The sequence below is a fragment of the Vulpes vulpes genome, chromosome 2, assembly GCF_048418805.1.
Source record: "Vulpes vulpes isolate BD-2025 chromosome 2, VulVul3, whole genome shotgun sequence".
NCBI lineage: Eukaryota > Metazoa > Chordata > Mammalia > Carnivora > Canidae > Vulpes > Vulpes vulpes.
In genome coordinates this window covers 127476186-127503727 of record NC_132781.1, presented here as the reverse complement: position 1 = coordinate 127503727, position 27542 = coordinate 127476186, and the positions used below count along the sequence as shown (strand labels likewise).

Sequence of the window (27542 nt, the reverse complement as noted above, 5' to 3'; positions counted from 1 at the left end):
ATCCTCTTTGTTCAGCCTGGAAACGTGGAAATAGTAGTGTGGAGAAGCCCTCCTTGTTTCTTTAAAATCTCAGCCTTTGATATAATTCACTTTAGATCATATTCTTTTAATAAGGACTAGTCATTTACCACACTGGTCCTATGCCACACCTGGGTATAAGGAACACTTGGAAATATAGAATCCATCTCCTGGCAATGGCTCTAATACAAGAAATGGGGTAATGAATTTTGGTGGAAAGCTGACTCTGTCATGCCATTGCACCGGATGGGTAAACTAAGCTTTGTCAGTCAAAATCACACTCAAGGTCAATTTGGTCAGTTGATGAGGCTCATCATCTCTAATCACTGCAGTAATAAATTGAAAACCAATCCAATTGTACTTCCTCTTTTGTGGACATATTAATCTATTGCTTATTACGCCCAGCAGTTGCCCTAGACTCTCTAGGATCTACATTACATCACTATAACAGAGATAACACAGAGTTGCAGTTTCCCCTTCTCTTGAAATTATACCTAGTGACCCAGCCACCACCTTCGGAAGAGCTGAAGCCAGAAAAATAAACATCCTTCTATGTGCTGATGATATAGTTTTATTGTCCTAAATGGACACTTAGCTGATTCTGGAAGATAATATTCTGCTTGAGTTATGATAATACTAACTGTGGTAACTAGGAAAACCCAAAGGTTAATGTTAAGTATTCCAAAATCAAAATCATCATTTCTGATAAATGTTCTCCAGAAATGAATTGGGTTAAACCTCAACAACCCATATAGCAAAGCAATTGGCTTTGTTACCTAGAGAACATTTAGAAACTAACTTGCCTTAAAGAATTCCCTATGGAATTATATTGCTTAAAATTAGATATTTTATCATTGTTTTATGAGAAATGTTATAGCCATGGCAGTGTTTGATAGTATCTGCATTCAGTGTTTTAAGCAGAAAGTAGTTAAGCCATGCTCTCTGGCACAAACGTTGGCCTTCTTTATTCCACTTGTTTGTGGAATTGTAATTGTAATAGTTTTCTAAAAAAAAAAAAAAAAAAAAAAAATATATATATATATATATATATATATACATATATATATATATTTGGTCTCACTTGTGGGTACTCTTAACCTGATAGGCATAATGCAGAGGGAGTGACCTTCCATGAAAACTTGTCTGCTTAATTTTCCTAAATGGATACAACTTTAGGCTGGTTTGGCTAACCACAAAGTATATAAGCAGCATTTGCAATGATGAGGAAAAGGAGAACATACAGCACATAATTTACCATGTTCTACACAGAGTTCTGAGTGCTTTCCATGTATTATCTAATCTTGACCACATGTTTATGTGATAGGTATTTCTATCCCCATTTTACAGATAAGGAAGCTGAGGTACCAAAAAGATAACTTATTGCCCTGGTGCATGTGTGAGGATAAGTAACCTGCCCTGTGGGCCTGGTATGCTCCTAGGATCCACTGTTGTGGACCCTATAGGATGTACTATAATGGCCACATTCTGTCATTAAGCCCTACCTTTACAAAACTCCTTACTGTCTCGTCAGAAAATACTTCGTCACAGCATCTAAAAAATGAGAAACAGCAAAAAAATATTTCTTCTAAAGGAGGAATTGCTGTGCTGCTCCTGATAATTATTTATTTGTACTATGTGAACACTATGACTTAGGATTATGTTTTTCTCTCTGTATAAAACTCAAAGCCCAACTTATGTCCCACCTTTGGTACACATGTAGGAAGGATCATAACCACATCTTTGTCCTGCCCTTGTTTTCTTTGCCTGGTTTCTTCACTTGTAACCTTGTTTTACTATATGTACCTGAAAACTAATGAAACTTCTTTTTGGATTGAGGTAAAGGGTGGCCAGGAGTGCCAGCTCTGGAGTCAGACCAACTGGATTTGAGTCTGGTCTTCCTCTTAATGACCATATTAACTTGTCAAGGCTCAGCTAGCTTTCGTTCTCTACAAAGTATGAATAATACAGTATTTATCTCAGAATAAATAGGCAGAAGTAAATGAGAAAACATGTGAAAAGCATGGAACACTGCTAATCATCAGTGTTCAATAAATGTTGGTGATAATGATGGCAGTAGTAGTGATTATGATGGAAGGTAGATAGAAATAAAAAAAAATACCACAGATCAGTGCTAAATAATGAATCCCTGCTCCTACCACCACACCAACTCTCACCCCAGCTTTCCTCACCTTAGCATACACAAGTCTAGAAAAAATATGTCACCCATACAGATGTGTTGGGGAGGAGGAGTTTCCTCTACGCTTCAAGATTCTTCTGGATGGTCTAAGCAGCAAATTGACATGAGACAGGAGACAATTCACAGGAAAAAATTAAATTTAGTAGCATATGTACTGGGAACCCACATAGACATGGAAATTCCAGACATAGTAAGGCAACATGAGGCTTATCTGGGCTAAGGAGAAGGGTTGGGGTCTGAGAATACCAAGGGGAGGAAGGCCATTAGAAGGAAGGTGAGAGGAGATGTTTGGAAAACAAAGATTACCCTATTCGGCAGGTAAGTTTCTTAGGTAAAAGGGAATCTCTGTTAATAGTTCTCTTCCTGGTAGAGGCAGGCAGTTGAGGGGGAGATAAAAAGATTTTCTGAATCTACTAAGTTTTGACTGCTTTTAACTCAAAATAATTCTATACCAAAGCAGCCCATCTTGGGGTGGCCTGCCATTGGCCCCTACAAGACTGTTGCTAGACTTTAGAATCCAATGAACATCAAACTCGACCATTCAGTTCCCCTGAAACTTCCTTCCCTACCTTGCTAGTGCAAAAAAATCTCTACTTGTCCCCTAATTATAATTATAAGGCCACATTGTATCCTTGTACTTGGGTATTCATACTCATTTTAAAATCTACTAACTCTTATATTTCTGAATAGTATGCTCCTTCTACTCAGGGCTCAACTGGAGGGTTTTAAGAGTGAAGCCCCAAACTGTAGCTGCTTAAAAACAAGCCAAGGGGACACCTCAATTAGCCCTTTGCACCCAGCAAGATTCTGTGATGGAAACAACTCACAGACAAACTAGCCAGTTCCAATACACAGCCTAAGCTAAGCTGCAGCTCAGTGGGGACTTAAGCTGATACAAGAATAAAGGATTTCTTATTATGAACAGGAAAGCAAGTTGTATGTACAAAAGGAAAGTGCACAGGTTTCCCTTTCTGCTTTGAACCCTCAGCTTCTCAGCAGGTCTAGGTTGTCTCCCTTTCAGTTCCTCATGGCATTTCTTGCTTCCTTGGCTTGGACATTCAGGAGGCACCAGTGTGAAAGAGGGGACATGATCATTACGATGAAGCTCCAAAGAGAAAGGAGTCGTGTTTGTACAATGCTTCACATGCTAGCATTGGAAGGCAAGCAGTGGTTTCCTCCGAAAGCAGCCACGAGGCTCTCTGCAGATCTTTTTCATAGTCTCCATAGTTACTGGCAGATTCTCTTTTTTCCCCCTGCCAGAGTGCCAGTGGATCTGCCTCTTTTCATGGCTTTTAATGACAGAGTGGGGAAGGAAATTTTATTTCTTTGAGGTTCTGCTCTCTAGTTACCAGGTGATGTATTCTAACCTGTGTATGGATGTTATATTACAGTATTACAGGATACTCTCACATCAGCAGCTTCAGGAATAGAAGGGCAGACAACTAGCTTAGGGACCCTTTTCCCCCAACCATCACTGTGCTGGCCAGATCCAAGGCTGTGAGCCCAAGGAGCCAGCAAAACTGAGAAGCCAACAGAAACAAACTCCCCTCCACCCTACCCCCCAGCACACATCTAGCTGATCTCTCTCTCTCTCTCTCTGGCCTACCAATCACCTTATGGAGATCAGGGAATCTCCAAATATAAAGAGTAAGAGCTTTTAAAAAAATATTAAATTAGGGATGCCTGGGCAGCTCAGTTGGTTAAGAGTCTGACTCTTGGGGCACCTGGGTGGCTCAGCAGTTGAGCATCTGCCTGTGGCTCAGATCATGATCCCAGGGTCCTGGAATCAAGTTTCACATCAGGCTCCCCTCGGGGAGCCTGCCTCTCCCTTTGCCTATGTCTCTGCCTGTCTGTGTGTCTCTCATGAATAAATAAATAGAATCTTAAAAATTAAAAAAAAAAGAATCCTACTCTGGTTTTGGTGCAGGTCATGATCTCAGGGTCATGAGATTGAGCCCCATATTGGGCTTTGCATTGGGTGTGGAGCCTGCTTGAGATTTTCTGTCTCCTCCTCCCCCTCCCTACCTCTGCCCCCATGCTCTCTGTCTAAAAGAAAAATTATCAAATCATACAGAACTTACTGTGACATGTAAATGTCATTCTAGTTGCTTTGTATGTATTAACACATTTAAAATCACAACAGATCTTTAAGAAATAGCTGCTATTATTATTTCTATTTCAAAGATAAGAAAATAGGGGCACTGAGTTTCCTAGCTTGCCTAAGCTTACTGGCTGGTTGGTAATGAAGCAGGGATTCTAATGGAGGTAGTCGGGCCCCAGCATCTGTTGTCTTACCACTCACCATGCTGCCTGTCTGCGAATGCTCCTGCTGGGCATCTGTGCCTGCTGTCCTGCTACTTGGGATAAAGTAGGCTTTTGCTGCTTCCTAGAGAGCTGAGAACAGGACAGAGCTGATGCTAAAAAGAGACTAAGCTGGAGGTTGTGGAAGAAATACTACTGAGCCACCTCAGCACAGAACAAGGACTGTGAAAAAACAAAACTAAGAGGTTTGCAAGTCCCTTGGTAATTAAGACAGATGGGGAACAAGCCTCTGGCAGGTTAGTCATGTACCATGGAACAGCATGGAAGTCCCAGCCTAGAATCCAAACACCTGCTTTCTAGTCCAGTCTGGATCACCACCAAGGCAATACATGATGGCCCTGCAAGCAAGATAGTGGTTCACGTCATTTGCTGACGTGAAGAAAGAGAATAAAGAGAAAAAGAGAGAGATAATATTTATCTGTAAATTTGTGTCTATCTTTGGAGACTGACAAATCTGAGACACAAGAATCAAAGGGAATCAAGGAGTATCGATTGGCATATATCAATCAGGGTCATAACAGGGAACTAATGGAAGAATAGAAGATAACTGTAGAAAGCTTAATGGAAGACTATTGAAAATTAACAAGAGATGGTGAAATAATTTCCCATATCCACTCCCCCCCTTAAAAAGAAAAAACAAAACAGGAAAATGTTCCACCCGTAGGCTGGAGGGGCAAGGAAGGGAGCTATTATTGGAACTTGTTGAGAGCTCTGGCTGTAGAAGAGGATCCACCTGCAGGAGCCATGGCCTTTGGTAAAGGAAAAAAGTCATAGTCAGAAAAAGAAGTGGCTTCCCTCCTTTCTCCTGCCAGTCCTCCTGGCCAAACCCAGAAAGAAGTCAGAGGGCAAGGGAGCCTGCATGATAAAGACATTGTGGGTCAACCTCAAAGCAGAACATTGCAGGGCAGTGAATGGATTTGAGAAGAAAATAAATATCCAGATACAGGATTCATCCCATGACCGTTTGAAGGCATCCCCAGGATGTGACAAGAGTCTTGCTCTTCCTCCCTCATTCCCATCTGGTCAGAGCCCGACTTCCCTCAATGTGATCACTGCCCTGGAGCAGCCCCCAGAAGATGCTGTCTGGCTACATATGATCTCAGTCTACTCAGGGTTAGCCGAGGATAACCAGATTGGACCACAACTGACCTCTTGCCTTTGCCTCCCACTCTCCCTCCATGTCTCAGACCAAATGAGCCTTAGAGATTAAACAGTGGCCAGTAAAGAGATAGAGAGAAGAAAGTCAGTTGCCAGTTGCGCTCCAGCCTTATAAAACAACTCTAAGGGCAAATATATCCAGTAGCGAAATATAATTACAAAGATAAAAACAGTGTTATCCAAAAGTGCAATTATTTTTATAGCCTCCTCCCTCTAGATGGAGGAATTTTAGAATTCAGAAAGCTTGCATTCAGAGCCACTGTTCTTTTCAAGTTTGTGTGCTAGGAGCTTTATGCCTGCTATGGTATTCCGTTCTTACCACCTGTTACCCCATGCTGTTATACCCATGAGAAATGTGAGGATACAGAAGCTCAGAGAGGTCACACAGCAGTGAGGGCAGAATGAAATCCGAGCATTATCCTAGCTCCCCAAAGGACAGTGATAAAACTAGATTTAAACCTTTGGCTTCCTGGTTATTTCACCTCCACAGCAAATAACCAAAGTGCTTCCTTAGTTAAGCTCTCTTTGTGTTACATTTACCACTAATGCCACATGACCACTTTCTTTTCTTCTATTGTCCCACTTTCTTTTCTTCTATCGTAGGTAGCAGTTTAACACTCAGGACTACAGGTCATCTAAGCTGAGAGACAATGATCTGTCTGGGGGAAAGGCTAAGCCATTTCATTTTTTTCAAATAATTCTTCCCAAAAATAATTTCCTTCACTGTCGCCCCATAGACAATCCTTTATCATCTTGATGAGTATATTAGTTTGTGAGGGCTGCCATAACAAAATAGCACAGACTGGATGGCTTAAGCAACAACAATTTATTTTTTCAAATTTCTGGAGGCTAGAAGTTCACAAGCAAGGTGTCAGTAGGATTGGTTTCCTCTGAGTCTTCAGTCCTGGGCTTGCAGATGGTCACCTTCTTGCTGCCTTTTCACATGGTCTTTCCTCTGGAAGCCTGCGCCTGTGGTATGTTCATGTGTGCCCTAATTTCTTCTGAGAACATCAGTCAAATTGGGTTAGGGCTCACCCTAATGGCTCATTTTAACTTAATTACCTCTTTAAAGGTTCAGTCTCCAAATATAGTCACATTCTAAAGCTCTGGAGACCAGAGTCATATGAATTTGGAGGTTGGAGGGGGTGGATACAAGTTAGTTCATAGCAATGAGTATCCACTAGTTAATTTATTCAATACCTTTCTCAGTGGTTTTCAGACCTGTTTTCCAGAATTTCCTGAACAGCCCTTTTAAACTGTGAAAGCTGAGCTTCTCTCCAGACCTACTGAGTCAGAAACACTGAATATAGGATCCAGGTATTTGTGGTTTAAAAAAAAAATTCCCCTGGACATTCTGGGATGGAGCCAGGGTTAAAACTTCTAGGGTTAAGTGTTCTAGAAATAACACTTGCTGTGTTACGCTTTAATCCTCATACTGAGCTATAAGGTGAGCACTTTTTACTACCCCCATTTTACAGATGAGAAGATGTAGGCACAGAGAGATTAAGGTACTTGCCTTCCGTCACAAAGCTGCTTAGCAGCAAGGCTGGGATGTGAACCCATGCAGTCTCGCTTCCTAACCACTACACTCAACCACTTCTCTCCCACAGTGTTGACTTCCGTCAACCAAGTGTGGGACCCAAGTGAGATAAAGAAGTTGAATTTGAGAATCGTTGATAGTTGCTTCACACTGATGAGTGTCATTTCATGCTTAGATATTTGTATGTTTTACAAAAAAAAAAAAAAAAATAAGCCAAGTTGTAAATGCTGTCTCCTAATATAAGCTATACATTTAAAAAGTGTTACACGTGTACTGAGTGGTGAAGCAATTCGAAAGCATCGTATACATTTATGTGAAAGAATAAAGAATAACTACTAGAGGACTTCAGTTCTTCAAGTGCACGCATAGGTACACAGATCTGGTGAATCAGATGAACCTAAAGACACACTTTCTCCATTCCCTTTGTGCTCACCCCCAACCGAGGCACTGAGATGGAGAGGAGGTGGAAGGAGAAGAGATAGAGCAACCCTGCCAGGTGACTTCTCATGGATCACACTGTCTTCTTTTCTATGACTCTTTCCCCTAGATAAACAGAAAGGGCCCATCTTCATTTGGAGGCCTTCAAGATACTATCTTTCTAATGTTATTTTTTCATACGGATTCTGTTCCTTTGAGCCTCTTCTCCTATTTTTCTTCACAGGCTTCTAACAGTCTTGGTGCAACAGTCAAACCTCAGCGAGATTAATCACCAGGACAATGAGGTGAGCCTGCCCTTTCAATGAATGGTTGGCCATTGCACCTGTTAGGGTAGCAGGAAGGGCTTTTCTCAACCAGCGCTTCCTATCATAAAGGTTCAGAAAGGGATGGAGCACATTTGGGGGCTCCTATCCTGACAGGGGAGCTGTGTCTTTACTATTGACCCTCAGGCAGGAATTTATCCCCACCCTGGGTATGGGTAGCTTCAACTAGGGTATAATTTCTTGCATTAAGTACTTAAGTGTCTATCATACCACTGAAATTTTGTAATTTCCCTCTGGATATTGAGAAACAAATTGTTGCTCTTTCCTGTCTTCTTGAGTCCCAGAAACTTCAAGGGCAAGCTGTTACTGCCACTGCTCTCCTTTTGAGGGAAAGATGATAGGTGATAATTCCAGGCTCCATGCTCCCGAGGCCACATTATTAACACCAGTGATCCCAATTGCTGTTTCTTCCATGCTGCAGGGACAACATAAGGCCTCCAAGAAGACAATACAGCACTCTCAAACAAAATTCCTGCAGGAGTGTTACCAGAAATCAGGCAGAGCTGCCCCAGAGTAGCGTAGGATCTTATTCTAGCTATTTAACTCTTTTAAAAAGCAGGACTGATTTTCATTACCTAGCCTGTTTTCTTTAGCAAGCTTCTTTAAACTGATTTAAATACCTGGTTTTTTAGCTTTTTTTTTTTTTAATATATAATTATGTGCTTGGTTTGGCTGCACTTTACTAAGAATGTCTGGTCACTTTGACAAAGTGTGATAGCATTGAAAATGCATATGCACCCAAATCCCAGATTACAGTGTTTTCAAGGAAGCCAGGTAGCCATAGACAACAGTGTGGGAGGAAGTCCCCTAACAAGGGCTGGGCCCCTTGTGTTTCTTGAGCTTTCTGGTTCCTCCCAGCTGGCTTGGCATTAATGACCACACTGAAAAAGCCCCTTCTTCACAACCTCAATCTGAGGTTGGACACCACCCTGACTCAGTGGTCACACGCTGCTTTCACTCTCCATGTCTTCAGGGGTTTAAAGCAAAGAGAGGAAAGAGAGAATTGCGCTGTTTTAAACTTCTGCTTTAAAAATGAGAACCAGTGATGAGAGCGCACACTCTGACCACTCTGCCCATAGTGTGAAAAAAAGGAGCTTTAGTGGTGCAGTTTATGTCAACTGATCACAAACTCCTTAGAGTTTGGCAAAGTTGACAATTGCTTCATCCACCTCCAGTTCCTACCCTCACCCAGAAAGGGCACAAATTTAGTCATTTATACCCGAAAGCTTGACTCCTCTTATAGACCTCTCTGTTCAGCCTTCAGCTGAAAGAATATGCTCCAAAGTGATAGTTCCTTGTTCTTCCTCACCCTGGGAGGCCCCTGGCTGCTGGGGACAGTGAAAGTAGACCCAGATCTAACAGTGCTGATTGTTACACTTTTCAGATAATATGTACTAAATATTAGAAATGTTTCCAGTTCCTTCGCATGCAAAGTAGCCTCTCAGAGGAGATTGTTCCCACTCTTACACCAGCGTTGTGGCCCAGTGACTTTTGTGTGCAGAGAGCAGGACCTCAAATAGGACACTTACATACAATGTTGCAGCTTCCTCTTGGGGACATGTCACAGCTCGTCTGAAACCCACCTAAGCCTACTGCTAATACTTGCCTGTGTTTTTAAAATACACACACACACACACACACACACACACAACAATGATGTAGATATTATTGCTAGTATGAGTCAATCAGTATAAATGTATAGGAGCTAGAAGCCCTTTACCCCTGGGAAATAAGGATAATTCAGACATGGAAAGAACACAGCCAAGGCGTTTTTTTCATTCACCACCTTGGTAGATTTCCTGCCTACGACTTCTGAGTGTTCTGAGCAAGCGATGGCCTGCTCTCCCCCTTTCTCAATCACTTTGCCAATAAGCTTCAGGCACAATGCAGTTTCCATTATGTATGATGGAATAACAAAGTGTAGGCATAGGCACACACCCTGTGTCTGCTAAAAACAGGAAAGAGAAAAGATCAAAGGCAAAAGAAATGAGGGAAAAGGTAAGTTAATGCTGCTAGTGAAGCATTAGGGTTTTCTAATACAAGAGGAAAGAGCAAGGCATACCTCTACATAGTCTGAATAAATTATATTCCCAGAATAACTGAAGGACTCCCAAGCTTATCACAATATTGATTAAAGATTAGAGGATCAATGAGTAGAAATCTAACTTTGTTAAGAGATAGATTAGATTATAATTAAAACTACAGAATAGAGAAAGAAGAAAGAAAGCCTGTCTCCTATAACTATTCAAGTAAAATAAAACATGATGTAGTACTTTGTATCAGGGAAGTGATTATCACTTTAGCACCTGTCCTGATCTGAGCTCAGGGACTTAAAACAATGTTTTTACATTATTAGTTTTTACTTGTATGAGTAATATGTGAACACATTTGCTTTTAAAAAATGTAAATATTACAAGTAATGATAGTAAGTCCTTGATTACTTCCACCCTCCCACCTTAGCCCCCAGCTAATTACTGATGTGTCTCCTTCCCAATGTCTTGTATATATTCACAGACACTGTGGACTGTACTGTAGAAGGTATCACACTCCATATGTTGCTCTACAACTTTGTTTTTTCACCTAACAGTATGTCTTAGAGCTCTATTCATGTCGATACATATAGATTTGGCTTATTTCTTTTAATGGGTTCATGATGTTTCACACAATGGAAATATCTCCCTTTAGTTTGCTGTTCTCCTGTGAATGTATATTTAGGTTGTCTCCAGTTTTTCATCATCACAAACACTCCTCTAAAGAGTGTTCTTACACAAGCCTCCTTGAGTATTTTATACAATCATTTCTCTAGAAAACCAATGTTGGGCACCAGGGTGTACATTTTAATTTTTAATACACATGCCTGGTGCTTCTCTAAGATGGCTATATCAATTTATAGCTCTACCTGCAGTTGAATAGTATGCTGGTCATGTTTTCTTGTTTTAATTTGCATTTCCCTGATAGCTAATGAGATTGAGCACCATTTCACAGGCATAATGGCCATTTTTATATCTTCCTTTTGTGATTTGCCTATATAGATCTTTTGTCCATTCATCTATGGGTTTACTTTGTCATTTTTGTATGGATTCATAGTTTATTTTCCATTCTGAACATTAATCCTTTGTCTGCTGTTGGGTTACAAATAGTTTTTCACAGTCCATTGCTCATTTTAGAGCTGCTTGTGATGTCTTTTCTAGTACAGAAATTTTAAAATATGATATAATCAAAGTGATCATTCTTGTTCCTTACTGCTTTTGCCTTTGATGTCTTTTTAAAGAAGGCCCTCCCTAACCCCACAAGACATAACTACATTATGCTAAGTTTTCTTTTAATTGTTCTGTTCTAACGATCTGTTTATTTTTCCTGTTTCATTGACTACAGAGCTTAATTGTAAAGTGACTTATTTACAAGCTATCCACACTACAGAGTTTAATACTGTGGGAAAGGCAAAATGGGTCAGATTGTCCTTTGTGCCTTTGTTCTTCCGGACCTCAGAGGAATCACTGACATAGAGAGAAGCAGTCTATTACAGTTACAGGGAGTTAAGAAGTTGCTAAACTCCTAGAATCTAACCTCTCTTGCTGGCATTTTAGCTTTGACAGAAAGAGTGTCCCATCAAAAGGGGCTATAAACTAATGGCATCTGGGTTAGAACTTTGAACACATTTACCCAGAGAAGCACTGTTTTTTATTGTATTTAGGATATATTGTTGATCCTATATTTTTTTTTTGTTGATCCTATATTGAATGCAAATTCTGATATAAGTAGATTTATGTGAGTGACCTGACAACTAAACTTTCATTATTACAGTACTGTGAGAAAATAAATCCAAGTTGTGAAAACAGATATGAACCTTTGGATATAATTCTTAACACTAAATTCTCTTACAGCATCCCTAAGATAACCGTAAGTAGAGACAGTGCACTGTAAAGGCAAAATCAATAGAAACAGTGCCTGACTCTAGAAATCATTTTACCTTATAGTTAGCAAAAGGTAAAATTATGAAGTAAAAATTTTTTAATGCTCTAGAATTTTTATCCTAAAAACGAACACCTTAAAAAAAATGGAGTAGAGTCACTGCTACTTAGGGAACCTTCACTTTCCCCTTTCCCTGTGAATGTCTAGAGGCAGACCATATCTTTTTTATCTTTGGATCCCTATACTCCAGCTCAGTAACTTGCACATAGTAGGGGCCTCACTCCAAATATAGACTTGTGTATATGTGTATATATTATAGTTAGAGAATTACTAAATTTCAGGAAAAGTCATATTTTATTTTTTTGCCCTTTCTCTTTGTTTTGTTGATCCAACTCAGTTACCCATTTTATTTATCAGACTTGGCTCTGCAGGTGACTTTTAATTATTGCCAAAATCTACTCTCAAAAAAAAAAGATTTTATATTATTTGGGGTCTTCAAAAAATGTACTCTAGATTCTAGGCCAGGATCCCTCATTCATTTTTATGACATGGACACCTCTGATGTGCTGGCGAAGCCAATGGATCCCTCTGCAGAAAAATGTTTGAAACAAAATAAAATACGTAGGATTACAAAAGAAACCAGTATTTTGACAATTACCAAAATATTATAAAGATCAAGTTTGTAAAGGTAATGTGCAAGCTTGCTTGCTAACGCATTAAATAAGATTTAGTGGTAGGACCAGTAACTACTGTGCTAGTGACACATACAAACAATATTTTGAGGTATCTGCACTAATTAATGCAATACAAGAATATTTGTGATTTATATCATTGGCAAAGTCACAGGTATTGTTAACAGTACTGTGTGTTGTTGCCTAAATTCATATTTAAAGAAGACGCTAAATTTCACTTTGAAGTTAGTGACAGTAAAGATGTAATTTATTTCTCTGATCTAAGCTCACACAAAGCTTGTTTTCTGTCAGTGGCTAGAACCCCTGCTGTAGTGGTAATTTGAAAAAAGGATCTTCCAAAACCTTTTCATCAACAAATGAAATAATTATAGGTCTCCCAAGGTGATCTACTTGGAATGGGAAAATAGTCATTTTATTCATTAAAAAATATTTAAGTACCTACCTTGTCTCATATAGGCTGGATTCTTGCTCAAATAGTTCACAATTTAATGCAGAATGTAGATGTTCTGTTTAGTTGAAAAATAAATACAACTTAGGTCTCTATTCCAAAGGCTTTGTTTAGAAGTTTGTTCTTGTTAAAATTTGCTCTTCTACTTCCATGGCCTAAGTTAATCTATATTGCTTTTCTTGTGTTAGTATCTCATTTAAATTATAAAAATCTCCACCCTAAAGATTTTTGTTTTTGTTAGATACATTGTTTTTATCTTTATTACAGGAAGAGAGTGAGCATTTTTAAAGTATTTCATCATTAGTGGCCATTCTTACCATCCTAAAATCCAACATCTAATTATTTTTAGTCTTCAGTTATAATCTTTGGCTGTTACTATGTGCACAACTTGTCTGGATTGGAAAACTCTAAAACAAAGACAATGAAATAATTTGTTAATCTTTTTGATCTATGATTGTAAAATATTTCCAAAATAAAAATGAAAGAAAATAGCTTTCATTCCTGCACTTCTAACCATCTATTTTTAAAAAATCTTTTAAAACACATCGTGTATTCCTATTTTTTGTCTAGAGGAGACAACTTTTGTGGAAGTAGTCATATGTGATTGGGAGATTAATAGTAGTATGTGAATTCTAAAATGTCAATGAGAGCCAAGCTGGACTTCTCTGAAATTCTAAATCCTTTAGAAGATCAAGATTTTCTTGCTGACACCTCAGCACTTGCTATAATTTTATCCTCCAGGGCACCAAATTGAGGGATGCAGCAAGCACCTGGCCATATCACACATTTCTCTCTGCCTTTCAGCGTCTGCTGGAGCCAATCTAAAGTTCCCATTCTGAGCACTTAGCCAAATTTCTGGTTCATAAAACACATAAGTTACAGTGGTTTGGCTGGGGTGGGGCGGGAAGTTCTGAGACATTGATGGGACTTGTATGCCCTTAAACAAAATTTCGGCGACACAGACTCAAGGCACAGAATTACTCATCTGAATAAGACCGCTGTTTCAAAGCAACCCTGATAGGCACCCAACAGTTATGACATACACTTAGTCCCATCAGCAATCTTGAAATGGATTCTAAGCCAGCTAAAACTGAACATTTCCCTTCAAAACATTCTGGAGAGCTGTGGTCTTAACTGAATGTGGGTTACTTTTCAGTCTTGAACCAGTATTTTTTGTTTTCCAAAAAGGTGGAGTTCTGTCACTAGGGCCATCTGAGTGTTTGTTGCAACATGTCTGCAAATGACTCTAGGGTTTCAGCCCCTCGATGCTTCAAAGACCCAATTGAGTCCTAAATGAAATTTCAGGGAGTAAGCTGGTAGAAAAGATCTCCACAGTTTGGACACAGAGGGCTGCCCTGCATTGGACAGACTCTGGTAGTTTATATTCTCCATGAGTCCAGGGGAGCCCTGATAACCTGTAATTCACGAATTCTTCCTGTGAGTTTTTCTTGAACACTTACTGTGCGCTCCCTGCTGTGGACATACCACGTCAAATAAGTCACAGTGTCTACCTTTAAGTGCATCACAGCTGAACACCTGCCACCACTCAGTGTAGATACCAGTCTCAGAGCCCGAAGTCAGCCCCTTAAATGGCCACTGGTCTTAACATAACACAACTAGGATGCCTTCTGGCTCCACAGAAGCTGGAGGAAAGAGAAGGAGACACTTGAAAAAAAAAGTCTACTTTCCTAAACAAAGTATGTTGTGCAATACCAGCGGCTGCACTGAAGCTGATTTTGAAAGTTTTGGTTTTCATATTACTAACCCTAAGGGGATTTATTTTTATTTCTCACTAGCCCAATTGAAAAAACAGCAACATTAAAGTTCCCTTAACTTGACTGATGGTTTGAAACCTGCTCTAGTGTAATATAAACAATGTGTGTGTGTGTTTATAATTATTATTTCAAGAAAGAATGAATGATTCAAGTCTTGATTTAGGAACACATAATCACCCAAATTCTAGGGTGCGGGGTGGGAGGAAATATATAGTTCAATACCTTACAAAAATAAATACTTGCCAGCTGTGTTTTTAGTGAAAGCCTAGAGGCAATGCCAAATAAAACAAATAATAATATAGGATGGCAACCCTTACACTAATAAAAACTACCATTCCATGAGAGTTAGAGGACCTGAATCTAGTTAAAATCACAAAGAATTCTCCAGCATTTGAGCTCATTTCCAAAATGAAAGCCTACCAGCATGATGTCTGGGAAGAATGTTATTCTCCAGTGCTGGAGAGACCTGGACTTGAATCTCAACTATGGCATGTATCCTTGGCCTTAGGCAAATTACTTAACCTGTGTTTCAGTTTCCCTATCTGTATGGGCCTAAAAATGGGCCTAAAAATGCCTGCTACTTAGGATTGTGTAGGTATATAAATATTCAATGAGATGATATATATATATATATATATATATATATATATATATATATAAATTTATTGACAGGAAGTAGGTATACAAAAAATGATAGTGCTCCTCCCCCACCCCACCACTTCACCAAAGCATCTAGAAGTTGGATTTGGCAGGGGGTGGGGTTGTTTTAAGGAAATAGCTCTTGAAGCTTAGTGGTTGTGTTTAGGAGATAAGGATTAGCAGTGCATAATCATAATTTAATTCATAAACATATTTTCACACTGAGTTCTCATATCAGTAAATCATACCTAGGCATATAGTATTGCCATATACCTATTTGGAGAACTCATCAAAATTTCTTTCAGGTTTCAGTTGAAGAGTTGCTAGTAATGACCATATCTGACAAATTGATTTTCTATAAAGGAGAAGTCATGTTTTGCCTTTTTTAAAATTTATGTGGTTTTTTAAAAAGTGAAGCTAGATTTTACAAAAGCAAAAAGTTCAAGGATAGTTAAGAAGTTATTCATTTTTAGTAACTACTTACTTAGCACCTATAGTGTTCCTGGCACTGTTCTAAGCTCCACTTCAGACAGCAAACAAGAACCTACCTTCATGAAGTTTACACAGCGGTGACTTCAGATTTTCTTTGATGTCTTTAACCCTGGATACTGGTAGCACTTCATGATGAAGCCAGTGAGTCTGAAGCAAATGGGACTCAGCACTGGGAAGGGGAAATCCATACATAATTAAAAGAATCTGATTCCCTTGAGTCCAGATTTCTAGTTCCAATGGGCCAAATTTGTAATGAAGAGGACTTATTGAAATACATTGAGTTATTCAGAATCCCCAGTAAATATTCAGCTGTCAGAATAAGATGTTGTATCAGCATTATTTTCCATATGGAACCAATTTCTTAAAATATCCCCAAGAGTATATCTCACTTATATGACACTTCCAACTTGAAAGCAGACCATAATATAATGATTTAGAATTTTCGAACTAGTCAAAGGAATTAACATTCTAATCCCAGTGCCTCATAAACCTCAAACCCTAGATTCAGTTCTGTGCTCACTCAGACTTGGGAGTTTCTCTAGAGCTCAGCTTCCTCTTCTATAAAACGAAGGACAGCAGCACCTGTCAGAATTGGCCAACTGTTATAGCAATCAACTCAAAATCTCAGTGGCCTGACACAGTAAAAGCTTATATCTTGCTAGAGTCATAGTCCAATACTGGTTGATGGAGTAGCCTTATCTTCATCAGTCAGAGTCCCAGGCTTCATAATTACATGGTTCCAGCATCTTCTTCAGTCTTGTTCTCTGCATTCATTTGTTGGATGAGGAAAGAGAGAAGGTGTGAAAGACCATGTGGGTTTTGTTTTCTAGGCAGGCCTGCTAGGGGCTTCCACCCCTCATGTCTACAATGTGGTCAGTCTCCTGACCACATCTCTCTGCTGGGAGGCTAGGAAATGTACCCTGTATGCCCTGGAGGAAGAGGAAATAGAGTTTGGTGAACTCATAGTGGACTTCAGCACAGCACCTTGTTCAGAAGACTGTTTGGAGGATTCCGTCAAATAATCTACATAACAACTCATAACTCAACTCATTGGATTGATCAATATTAGACCCTTACCTTTATGTTATCTGCAGAGAGGACTATGAAAACAACTTTAAAGCTGCCCATACTCTCTACCCCCTTTACCCAACATCTTAATCTAGAGTCATTTTAGAGATATTTTGTGTAATTGAGAGGTGTGAGCAAGAAGAGGCCACCTTTTCATAGTACACTCCCAAATAATACTGGGTCTTCGTGGTTACTGTTTCCCAGCATAAGCTCATTTTATTATTGAATGATGTCTAAAGCTGTGGCGGCTTGAATGAGTCCGTCTGGTGAAATCCAACTTCTTTCAGAGCTTAAGGTCACACACTTTAGATCGTGTCAATCTACTTAAAACCCTTCACTCTCTTTCCATTGACTTTAGAATAAAATCTAAATGCTTTATTCAGAGTTTGTATCCCTCCATCCCACATTCTCAGGATCAGCGCTGCTTTCCTCTCCAGACTCATCTCACATGGCACTCTCTCCCTCTGCATTCATTCTTTCTTTCAACAGCTATTTATCTAGTCTCTGTTGTAGTCGCTGGGGATACTGCGGACAATGCACCTCCCCTCGTGGTGGGATATGGCAGCTTAGCGTGACCCCAGTCACAAGTGGTTGCCTCTGTGGCTTGGCACTTGCTGCCCTGTTCCCCCAGCCGGCTCAGGGAGGCCCATGTAGAATAGTGATTAAACCCACAATTTCTCTCTCACAGCACCCCGAATGCATTCTTTATAGCATCGCACAATCTGGAAAATCCTTTTGCTCATTTGCATTTGTTATCTGTCTTCCTCTACCACACTGCAGTTCCCATGAGGGCAAGGATCTTGTTTATCTAATTCTCTACAGTATTCTCCATACCTATTTTCCTGGCACAAAGCAGAACCTCAGTGGATGTCTGTTAATTGAATGGCTTAAGGAATAAATGAATTGACAGGCAGCGACCAACATATCTGGTGATGACCCTCGGGTCTGGGGGAGAGTGAGCTCCATTTTCCTTCCTGATAGCCTGTGTTCACCTCTCCCCTTTCCTACTGGTTTTGTAGGGAATGACACCACTCCACTGGGCAGCATTCCACAACCGGCCTCAACACACTCAAATGCTGCTGAAGAAGGGAGCAGACCCCACCCTTGTGGATAAAGACTTTAAAACAGCTCTCCACTGGGCAGTCCAGGTGAGAAATTGGTCAGTAAACTTGTCTCAAGTGTAGATGGCATAAAGCAATGTTACAAGTTCTCTGAGTGTATCAGACCTGAAAGATGGAATTATCAAAGGTGTAGCCACTTGCACTGATATGGAGATACTATGTGTGCTAGAGCAAATAAGATTCACACTGCCCTCCTCTGGTCCCTTCACATCCAAAGGGCAACAGCAAATCTGTCACTTTGGAGGTTTTGGGTACATCAGTTGTGGAGAAGGAAACCCTGCCAAGATACAGAGGGGGAAGAGAGCCTGCTTTGGCTGTCATACACGCATGCACACATGCATGCACCCGGGAGCACGCACACACACATAACACTTCTCTCGATTGCTCTCTTTCTCTCTCTGTCCCCATGCTTGCCAAGTAGCTCATGGTGCACCAGGATAAACCTTCAAAGTTTTACTATGAAAATCCCTTTAAAGTCTTTGGACCATACTTCTCTTCTTCCAAATCCTGCAAAACAGAGTTCTTCCGGGTGACCATGAGTTCTGTGCTGAACACTGAAAATCATGCCTCATAGCACTATCCCATGATCACAGACGGGAGTCTCTGTCTGTACACATGACCAAGGAAGTAAGAATAGGCCCAAGAAATCTCTAGCCCCAAGAGAAGGAAAGTGAGGACAAGGTGAAAGAATGCCCATAGCTAACGTCGATTGACAGGCTTTCTATTTTCGGGAGGAATGATTAATTAAGAGTCATCTACTACATCCTTCAGAGGAGAGTGCTACTATGCATCAGGCTTGCTAGCCCATTCTGTCTTTTGAGAGCCAAGCACAGACACCTCCACTGTTGATCTTTATCACCCCAATAAAGGCATCCTTGCTGAACTGCTGCCAGGATCCTTGTAAGAGGTTCCTGCCTGCCCTGCTGGCGGTTTCGCCCACTTGTTTCACGTGCAGAGTATGCCAGAGACGGGCACCTGGCACTTTCAGGCCTGAGGTAAAATTGAAACAGAAGTGATTTGGAAACTGCTCTGGTTTTGTGCCTCTTTGACTTCAGTTACTCTGTACCAGAACTAGCCCTGAGCAAAACCATGAAGTGAGAAAAACTTGTTTTGTCTTCCCCACCTGCCTGTAGTATCCTCCTATGTACTTTCAGTATCTAATCTCTGCCTCTGCCTCCCTGATGCCAGTCCCTGCCCAGTCCTCTGGCTGGACAATCATGTGTGCTGGTGCTCAGTGGAGGTGGGAGTGGAATCCAAATCAGGCATTTCTTGTTTTCACCCTCATCACCCTTGCATTCTGTTTGCACAGATCTGGGATGGGGCTCACGTCTCTGCTCACACGTCCTCCACCCCACCCCCAGTTTTGAGCTGCTGCTCTAATCCTGACTTTGCAATGAAATCAGCCACAGTGCTTATAAAGTGCTAGGTTCCCAGACCCCACTCCAGATCTATCAATTTGGACTCTTCAGGGGTGGGAACCCCTGCCCTTATCCTCCAAGAGGTCATTTGGCAAAATGAAAAGAACACTCAGTACTCAACTCAGAATATCTGTTTGCATTGACAGACCTGGTTTTGATCTGAGAAAAATCACCAATCTCTCCTTGGCTTAACTACCAATGTATCTTTGGCGGATGAATGAAGTGTGCATATGACAGCAATATGTCATGTGCTAGGTAATTAGCATAGATAACCATTTTTATTATGGTTCCTGATTTCCTCCACAACAGCTGAGTTATCATACCCACATCTTCTTATTCTTTCTCTCCACTAAATAGGGCTTTTAACCTGCGACATTGATTTCAGTCCTGTCTGCACTTTAAAATCATCTGAAGAGCTTTTAAATAGTACTGATACGCAGGCCCCACACCCTTAGATTTCAGCCATCTATTCTGGGGTAGAGCCCAGGCATCCATATTTTTTAAAGCTTCCTTCACCCCAGGAGATTGTAATGTGCGGCAAGAGTTGAAAACTGCTATGATAAATGAATTCATATCAATGGGTGCTAAAACCTTATCTACTCTTACCTAAACATATGTGCATTTTGACCATGATTTGGCATAAGCCTACTATGTCAGTCATTTATTTACTCAACTGCTTAATATACATTTCTTGAGTATCTGGCATTGGGGGTAAAGAGGATTAACAAGACAGGTCCCTTCTAAAACCCCTACAATTGTATGAAATATGCTATATGTGAGTGTGTGAATATGTTAGCATACATTTTTCTGAAAAAGTCATCCATGACTTTCTTCAATTCCTCAGTGAGGATCGGTAACAACCTCTAAAAAATGGAAGAACCATGCACCCTCTCTGTCCTTGTGGTTAGCAATAAACTTCAGAAGTGGTGTGTCCTGCCCTTCACTTTGCAAAGAAGACTAGGTAATTCCAAATGTCAGCTGAAACCATGATTATGCTTGCCGCCTTTAGCCTTCGTGTTCATTTATGGCATAGCACCAGCATTGTGCTTCCTTTACAGTTTTTCCACATGAATGAGTCTATTTCCTGGTGTCATTTATTCCTTTTCCCAAACTTCCTGCTTTTCTCTGGGACCGTATGAGACCATGTTTAAAGCTATAGCACTTTAAAATAATAAAGCCTCTGTATTTGACCCAGATAACTAAGGCAGGAAAGATTGGAAACATTTGGCTCTTGAAGTGATTTGGAACTGGGCTTCTCCCCATCTCTCAGCTGCCTTGGTAGCTAGCTGGTGGTAGCCTCCCTTGGACCCATTGCCTTCATTCACCTCCCTCATCTGTCCATGAGACCCTGCAGAAGTTCAGTCCCCAGGCTTTTTCTCCCTCTCTGCCTCAGAAAGTCCATTACTTCAACTATCATTCTATCGAGAAGATTCTCAGATCTGATCTCTGGAGTTCTAGACTCATATTTCTGGCCTTTCTGGGCATCTCCACATCATTTCCCAGACACTTCAAACTGGACATGTCCAAACTCAGCCCATGGCCTTCCCTTCCCATCACATTCCTGTCCTCCTCATAGCCCAAGCCAAAAGCCTCTGCATGGTAACACTCCTTCCTTATCACCTTTCATGTCTAGTTGGTTATTGAGATCCCTCAATTCTATCTGCTTAGCTTTCACATCTCTGTCACCTCCTCTCTATCCCCACCGTACAGGTCAGGGTCACAGCAGGAAACATAGCCCATTCATGATGTGATAAATTGGGCAGAGATTTATGAAAAGGCTATTAACACACCATAGCAGGTTGCCACTAGGGCATCGGGGCCTAAGAGGGCATGGGAAGGGGGAGTTACAAAGACAGCAAAAGCTGGAGCTGTAGGAGAGGGCCCACGACAGTAGGTGTCGCCTTTGGTGGAATGACCAAACCATAGCTAGCATGGAAAAGACTGAACTATAAACACTCTTATCTCTGTCCTCCCACACCCATCTCCTGTCAGCGCCACTCAGAAGCCAAAGAGCAAGGGAGCCCATTTGATGCAATTTATACAGGCTAACACATGAAGAGCAGGATGGAAAAAGATGAGAGAGTAAACCTGGAAGAGCAAATGGAGACAATTTGGCACACCTGCCGTCACTTCCTTAGCTTAAGCTTCTGTCTCTCACCTGAACAGTTTCAGTATCTGTATTCCTACTCTCAGCCCTTTCCTTGTCCTTTCTCTTCTCACATTGCCATCAAGTGCTCTTTCTCCAAATTCCAAAGGAATGTATGAACACCACTGTTGTTCCACCAAAACAGTTATGGTCACTCTTGATCAAAAACCTTTAGTGAGTTCCATTTTCTGGTACAGAACAAACTCCATGGGCTAACACCTACTGTCTTAAAGAACCACTCCCTACCCCCTACCCGCTCCCTGATCTCTCCTCTTCAGCACATATAGGCTTTACTCTAATCACACCGAAACATGAATGATCCCTCCAGTACATCACAGAGATTCATTCTGTGTCCACCTTAATCATGTTTTTCTCTTTTGGTGAAACCCTTCTCGCCCTCTCCACATCATCCCTTTCACCTGAAGAATTTCTGCTTATTATCTCTTAGTTCTGAAGGCCCAACCAAATGCCACCTTCTTTGTTGAGCTCCCATTCAGAATTGTTCCGAGTTGCCCATCCAGTACTTTCTTATGTCCAGGACTGGTGTTGCAAGCAATGGAATGCCTGATTCTTCCCTTCTAGACTGTGTGCTTAAGGGCTATGTGCCTTATCCATGTAGATGTCTTTCAAGATCCAGAATGGGTATTTGTGAGTCTTGGGTCCTCAAACAGATGTTCACTGAACTCAATCCAATAAATTTACCCATCTCAGATCAACGAGATTAATGGCTTATTGGGTTCTCTTTGTAGAACACCATTTTTAGCTTAACTGAGACTTGCAGGAGAGTAATGCCTTAATACCAGGGAAGTATTTCTAATGATAGAAAATCCTAGTTCTAGGATAGATACTATGGCAGGTCAGTGAGGGGGACAGGAATCTATTGCCCCTCAAATTTCACCTGTAGCTCCTTCCTCTGCTTACTAGACAATGTGTTTATTTGGAGTCTTCCTCAGAAGCACTTTTCTTTCAGTGCATCTTTCAAGGGAGGATAGAAAGAAAAGAACTGCACTAATATAAAACAACTATTTCATGTTTGTTTATTCAGTATGTAGTTGTGTGGTTAAGGAAATTAAACATGCGCGTAATTGCGCGTGTGCGCGCACGCGCGCGCGCGCGCACACACACACACACACACACACAGACACCTTTGGAACGCTTTAATATAACCTTAAAGCTTCTAGTTAGTGCTTGAGACTGGTTTGGTCCACTATGGAATCCTCCTTCCTGGAGTAAAGATCTGTGGTCAACCTTTTGGATTATGTCAAAATCTTATAAATATATTTTTACCCTGATATATTCAGAATGACAACAGATAAATCTCATAGGCCAGTGAGTCCAGTTCATAAGGTGAAAGAATCTTAGGACTGGAAGGGACCATTTAGTCCCACCATCTAGTTCACAGGTAAAGAAACTAATGCACCGGGGGGGTTATCATTTGATCAAGTACACCCAGAGCCTCTGCAGGCACCCAGGCCACATGACTCCCAGTGCTTGCTAAGAGGAAGAGTACAAAACCACTGAGCCTAAAGTGAACAAAGAGAAAACTGAGTTTGCGAAATCCATACCCTGGGAGCAAAGGCCGACCCGACCCACTTAGGACACAGCAGTCTTGAAGGGCAACCTAAGTTTCAGGGCCACATGGGTCAGCTCCCCTAGGTTGGTTATTGAGAGAGAAAGGGGCAGTAAAAGGAGAAAATAACAAAGACTCACCTAGGAGTGAATATAATTTTAAAACGAGGTGAAAAGAGTAACAGGGGGGAACATAATGAGGAAAAGAGAGAGAAGCTAAAAAGGATGGGTATTCTGTTTGGCTTTGCTCATAGTTCAGAAGGCTTGTTTTACTCATTTATTTATTTATTGTTCAGCAAATATTTATTGAGAGTTGCTCTCTGCTAGGCTTCATTTCAGCAGAAAGACTCCCAGTCAGACATTTGGCAAGGACAAGATAGAGGCATCTCCGAGATCTTCATCTTATCAGACAGCCAGAAGCAGAATTCAGCCCCTTTCTGTACACTAACACAGCAACTAAGGAGAGTTTTTTTTTTTTCTAGAGTATTAGAGAACCTATGAAATGAAGTAACTCAGCAGCTGAGGGTCAGCACGCCTCGTTCCCCATCCCCCCTCCCCATTAGTTTTGCACTAGTTCTCCAAAGCTGTCAGCCCCAGGCTTTGGGGTGCAGTGGCCTCTAGGGTCAGGCGAAGCAGTAAAGCTTGTATCCAAAGGGGCTAACCACGAAGATGGTTCAGACTTTAAGCTAGACTGTTAGGCACCTTTTGTTACCTGTTAGCCCTAGGCTCTCAACTCCCAGATGTTCACCTTTATAGGTCCATCTAGGACCTATAGGATGTTCCTATCTAGGAACATCTAGTCCATGTTCCCTGCAGCTTCATTCCCAGCCTGATTGATGCATCTGGCTCTGGCTTATGGCCTAAAACTCTAATCTCCCATTTATCTAGTCACATTCACGGGACAAGTGAGGTAAGTAGGCCACTGCTTCCAAGAGAAAGAAGGAGATTGGATTTCCCTCCAAGAAGCTACCATAGCACTAACTTCCCAGACATATGTTAACAAATAATCAACTAGGCTTAAATCTCCACCAAGACCCTTTGGAAGGTGTCCTAGAATAAAAAGCATCAGAGTTTTGGAATCTTGGTTTTTAGCAGTCTGCCTGCAGCAAAATTATCATACATTAATTCAGCTTTCTTTGTGGCAAGGTCTTTAAAGGGTGTTTTAGAATTAAAGTCAATTCCGACACTCTCTGGAGATAGCATCAGATTCCTATAAGGCTGCATCACACACACTCCCCACTTCAGACACCAGTGTCAAGCTCCAGGCTGTTACCTGTGCTTCTGACTGACCAGCTCCAGATTAGAAGTTCCTATGACCTCCTCCTTAACTTGATTAATTTGCTAGAGCAACCACAGAACTCAGGGAAACACTAACACTTAACATTTTATGAGAGGATATAACAAAGCATAGGAATCAACAGCCAGTTAAAGGGATACATAGGGTGAGGTCCCAAAAAAAGGAGCTTCTGTCCTCATGGATCTTGGGGGCTGGCTTGGTAGCACATGGAAACCTTCTGGTTCCCCAAACTTGGAAGCTCTCTGAGAAAAGATGAAAAATTGCCCTCTTGGGCTTTTATGGAGGCTTCACTACATTGTCATGATTAATTAAGTCATGGGCCGAAGGCTGGTTCAACCTCTAGCCCCTCTCCTCTCCCTGGATGTTTTGGGTGGGTATATTGACAGCTCCAATCTTCTAATCATATGGTTGGTCCTCCTGGCAACCAGTCTCACCCTTGGATGGGGTCCAAAAGTCACCTTCTTTAATTACAAAACACTGATTTTCACCTTTATGGCTCTGAAGCATCTTCAGGATTCTGAATGACTATATATATATATATATATGTATGTATGTATAAATATGTCTTAGAAATGCTTATATCACACAAGACTACTTGTGAATCCTCCATCATGAGGTGTAAAGTGACAATGACTAGCACTCAGTAGCTCCCAGAAGTTTTCAGAGTACATGAAGGCAACTCTATGAATTATCCATGGACAGAAACAAAATAAATACGGTGGAAGACAAAGAAACAAATCGACAATCCTCATCTAGTCATCCAGTGCAGAATTCCAGAGCTTCATAAGAATAAGATCTGTAGAATATTGTTACTTCCTCTGTTTAATGACATTTCTCCCAAATGGAAACTCACTCTCCACTCTTCCTGAGGGCTCTTCCGGACTCCATCCCATTCCTTCTAACCTGGTGCTTCTTGGTCTCTGTGACCCTTTCTGGCCTCCCAGGCCTGGAGCCTACCTTTGCCTGACACAGCCAGCTTGCCAAGAAGGAAATGCTATTACCGGAAAATCACTGAACCAAGGCCCCAGCTCACAGACTCCTGTTCTCTCGGGCCCCTCAAATTCCTCTGAGAGTGCACCATGGCAACCCTTGGAGCAGAGGCTTTTAAAGACCTCGAGTTTCACTCTGAAAAAGGTCTCATTTGGCCAGACACACATCATTGCTACTGGTGTTGCACCCTAAACAGGAGTTTTTACTTTTGTTTCCCCAGTAGGAACAATGAAGAATCAAATAAACAGACAGTTCCTTTTATCAGAGGCAGAATGGTGTAGCGGTGAAGTGCAAGGGATATGCACACAGGCTGTCTGTCCTGCACTGTCACTTCTGGGCAAGTGACTTAACCCCTGTGTGCCTGCATATTCTGCTGTACAATATGGGGATCATAGGAGTATCTACCCCCACAGGGTTGTTGTCAAGATTAAATGAACTGGTAAGTGAAAATGCTTGGAACAGTGCCAGGCGCACGATGTTCACTCAGGGAAGGTAGCTGTCCCCATTATTCCTTGGAGTATCTTCTTATCAGAGAAAAAGACATACAGTGACAATGTTGTATAAGTGAGAGCTGGGTATGGAGACAAGTTGCCTGGAAAACTCAATACAGAGGGCATTTGGGAGGAAAAGGATAAGGGGAGTGTGTGACACTTCAGCCCCCAGGCGAAACTGCTGAGTGGGCCTGGCAGGTGCAGAGGTCCCGGGAAGCCACCCGGGTTTCTGTGTGCCACTTCTACATGGCTGCTCCGAGGGTCAGGCGGAGAGGGAAGAGGACATGGAATGAGGAGATGGGTTTTGTTTCTTCTATCTGTCCTTAATGCTAGCTCTTCCACTCAAAGGGAGAATCGTCACAGGGCATTTTGTCCTTTGAATCACCTTGGCAACCCGAATTCCTTTGCTTTTCCAGGAAATTGTAAACAGAATAAATTCATTGAACTGACAACTCTTTGCTTCTGTTTTCCTTCTCATATGGTTGGTAGCTTTTTAAGAGGTGTGTGTGTTGGCGATGCAGGTGGACGGCTCTTGATTGTTTCAAGTGTACTTTAGACTCCTTCGAAATGTTTAGGTATCAGCAGCTGAAAGAATTTTAGAAAAGTTGATAGAGCAAGCACAAAAGCTTGGATGTGTTCAGTGTAGCAGACTTATGGTAAAAGGCATGCCAAAGAACTTCACCAATTGATCCAAATAATTTAAAAGTCATTAGGCAAAGGAAGGATGGAGGGTGGAAGCAGAAAGAGGGGCTGCGAGTGGAAGAGAAGGGAGAAGCTTGTGGGTAGGAACCACTTAATGGGTATGGGACCAGTGAGCCCCATGCCCAAAGGGAGACCTGTACATGGGGTATAATGCTCTGTGGTGGCCATCTGGAAATTCTCATTAATTTTATCTTTGAATTTTTATTTCGTGAGTAAAGTCGGATAGGATGATGGCACCATGGCCCACACAGTCCTGCCTCCCTGCCTCCTTAGGAAAATTCTCGGCCCACCGGCAAGGGATCTGGGCACAAACCTGGCGAGGGCCAGCATCAAGCATGTGCCTGGTTGCAAGAGGGGCCCCAGGGACCCGTGAGGGTTTCGCTAGTGGTGAGACTCTCCAGCCCAAAGGAGCACAGCACTAAATAACAAATAAAAATCACCGTGATGTGTCAAGAAAAACAAGGAAGGATCTTGTTTAAGCTTGTTTCCTGGCATGTAAATAAGGGGCTCCAGAGGCACCTGGGTGGCCAAGTGGGTGAGTATTTCTGCCTTTGGCTCGGGTCATGATCCCAGGGTCCAGGATCGAGTTCCACATCAGGCTCCCCACAGGGAGCCTGCTTCTCCCTCTGCCTGTGTCTCTGCCTCTCTCTGTGTGTCTCTCATGAATAAATAGAATGTTTAAAAAAAAAAAATAGGGGGCCTCACATTTTCATTTTGCCCTGAGCCTCAGACATTTTATATCTGGCCCTGGTTGTAATGTTTAACACCCACTTGGCAGTCTTCCTA

The 27542-nt window shown here is 41.5% G+C and overlaps 1 protein-coding gene across 4 annotated transcripts in view; it reads left to right on the top strand.

The window, feature by feature from the left end:
* ANKRD55 (ankyrin repeat domain 55) overlaps positions 1–27542 on the top strand; it is a 179319-nt gene that overhangs the window by 131022 nt on the left and 20755 nt on the right. For all 4 annotated transcript variants that reach the window (XM_072749952.1, XM_072749950.1, XM_072749951.1 and 1 more), the window contains exons 6-7: positions 7897–7957; positions 18042–18170. In XM_072749952.1, coding sequence (XP_072606053.1) covers positions 7897–7957; positions 18042–18170 — 190 coding nt within the window. The remainder of the gene's footprint in view (positions 1–7896; positions 7958–18041; positions 18171–27542) is intronic.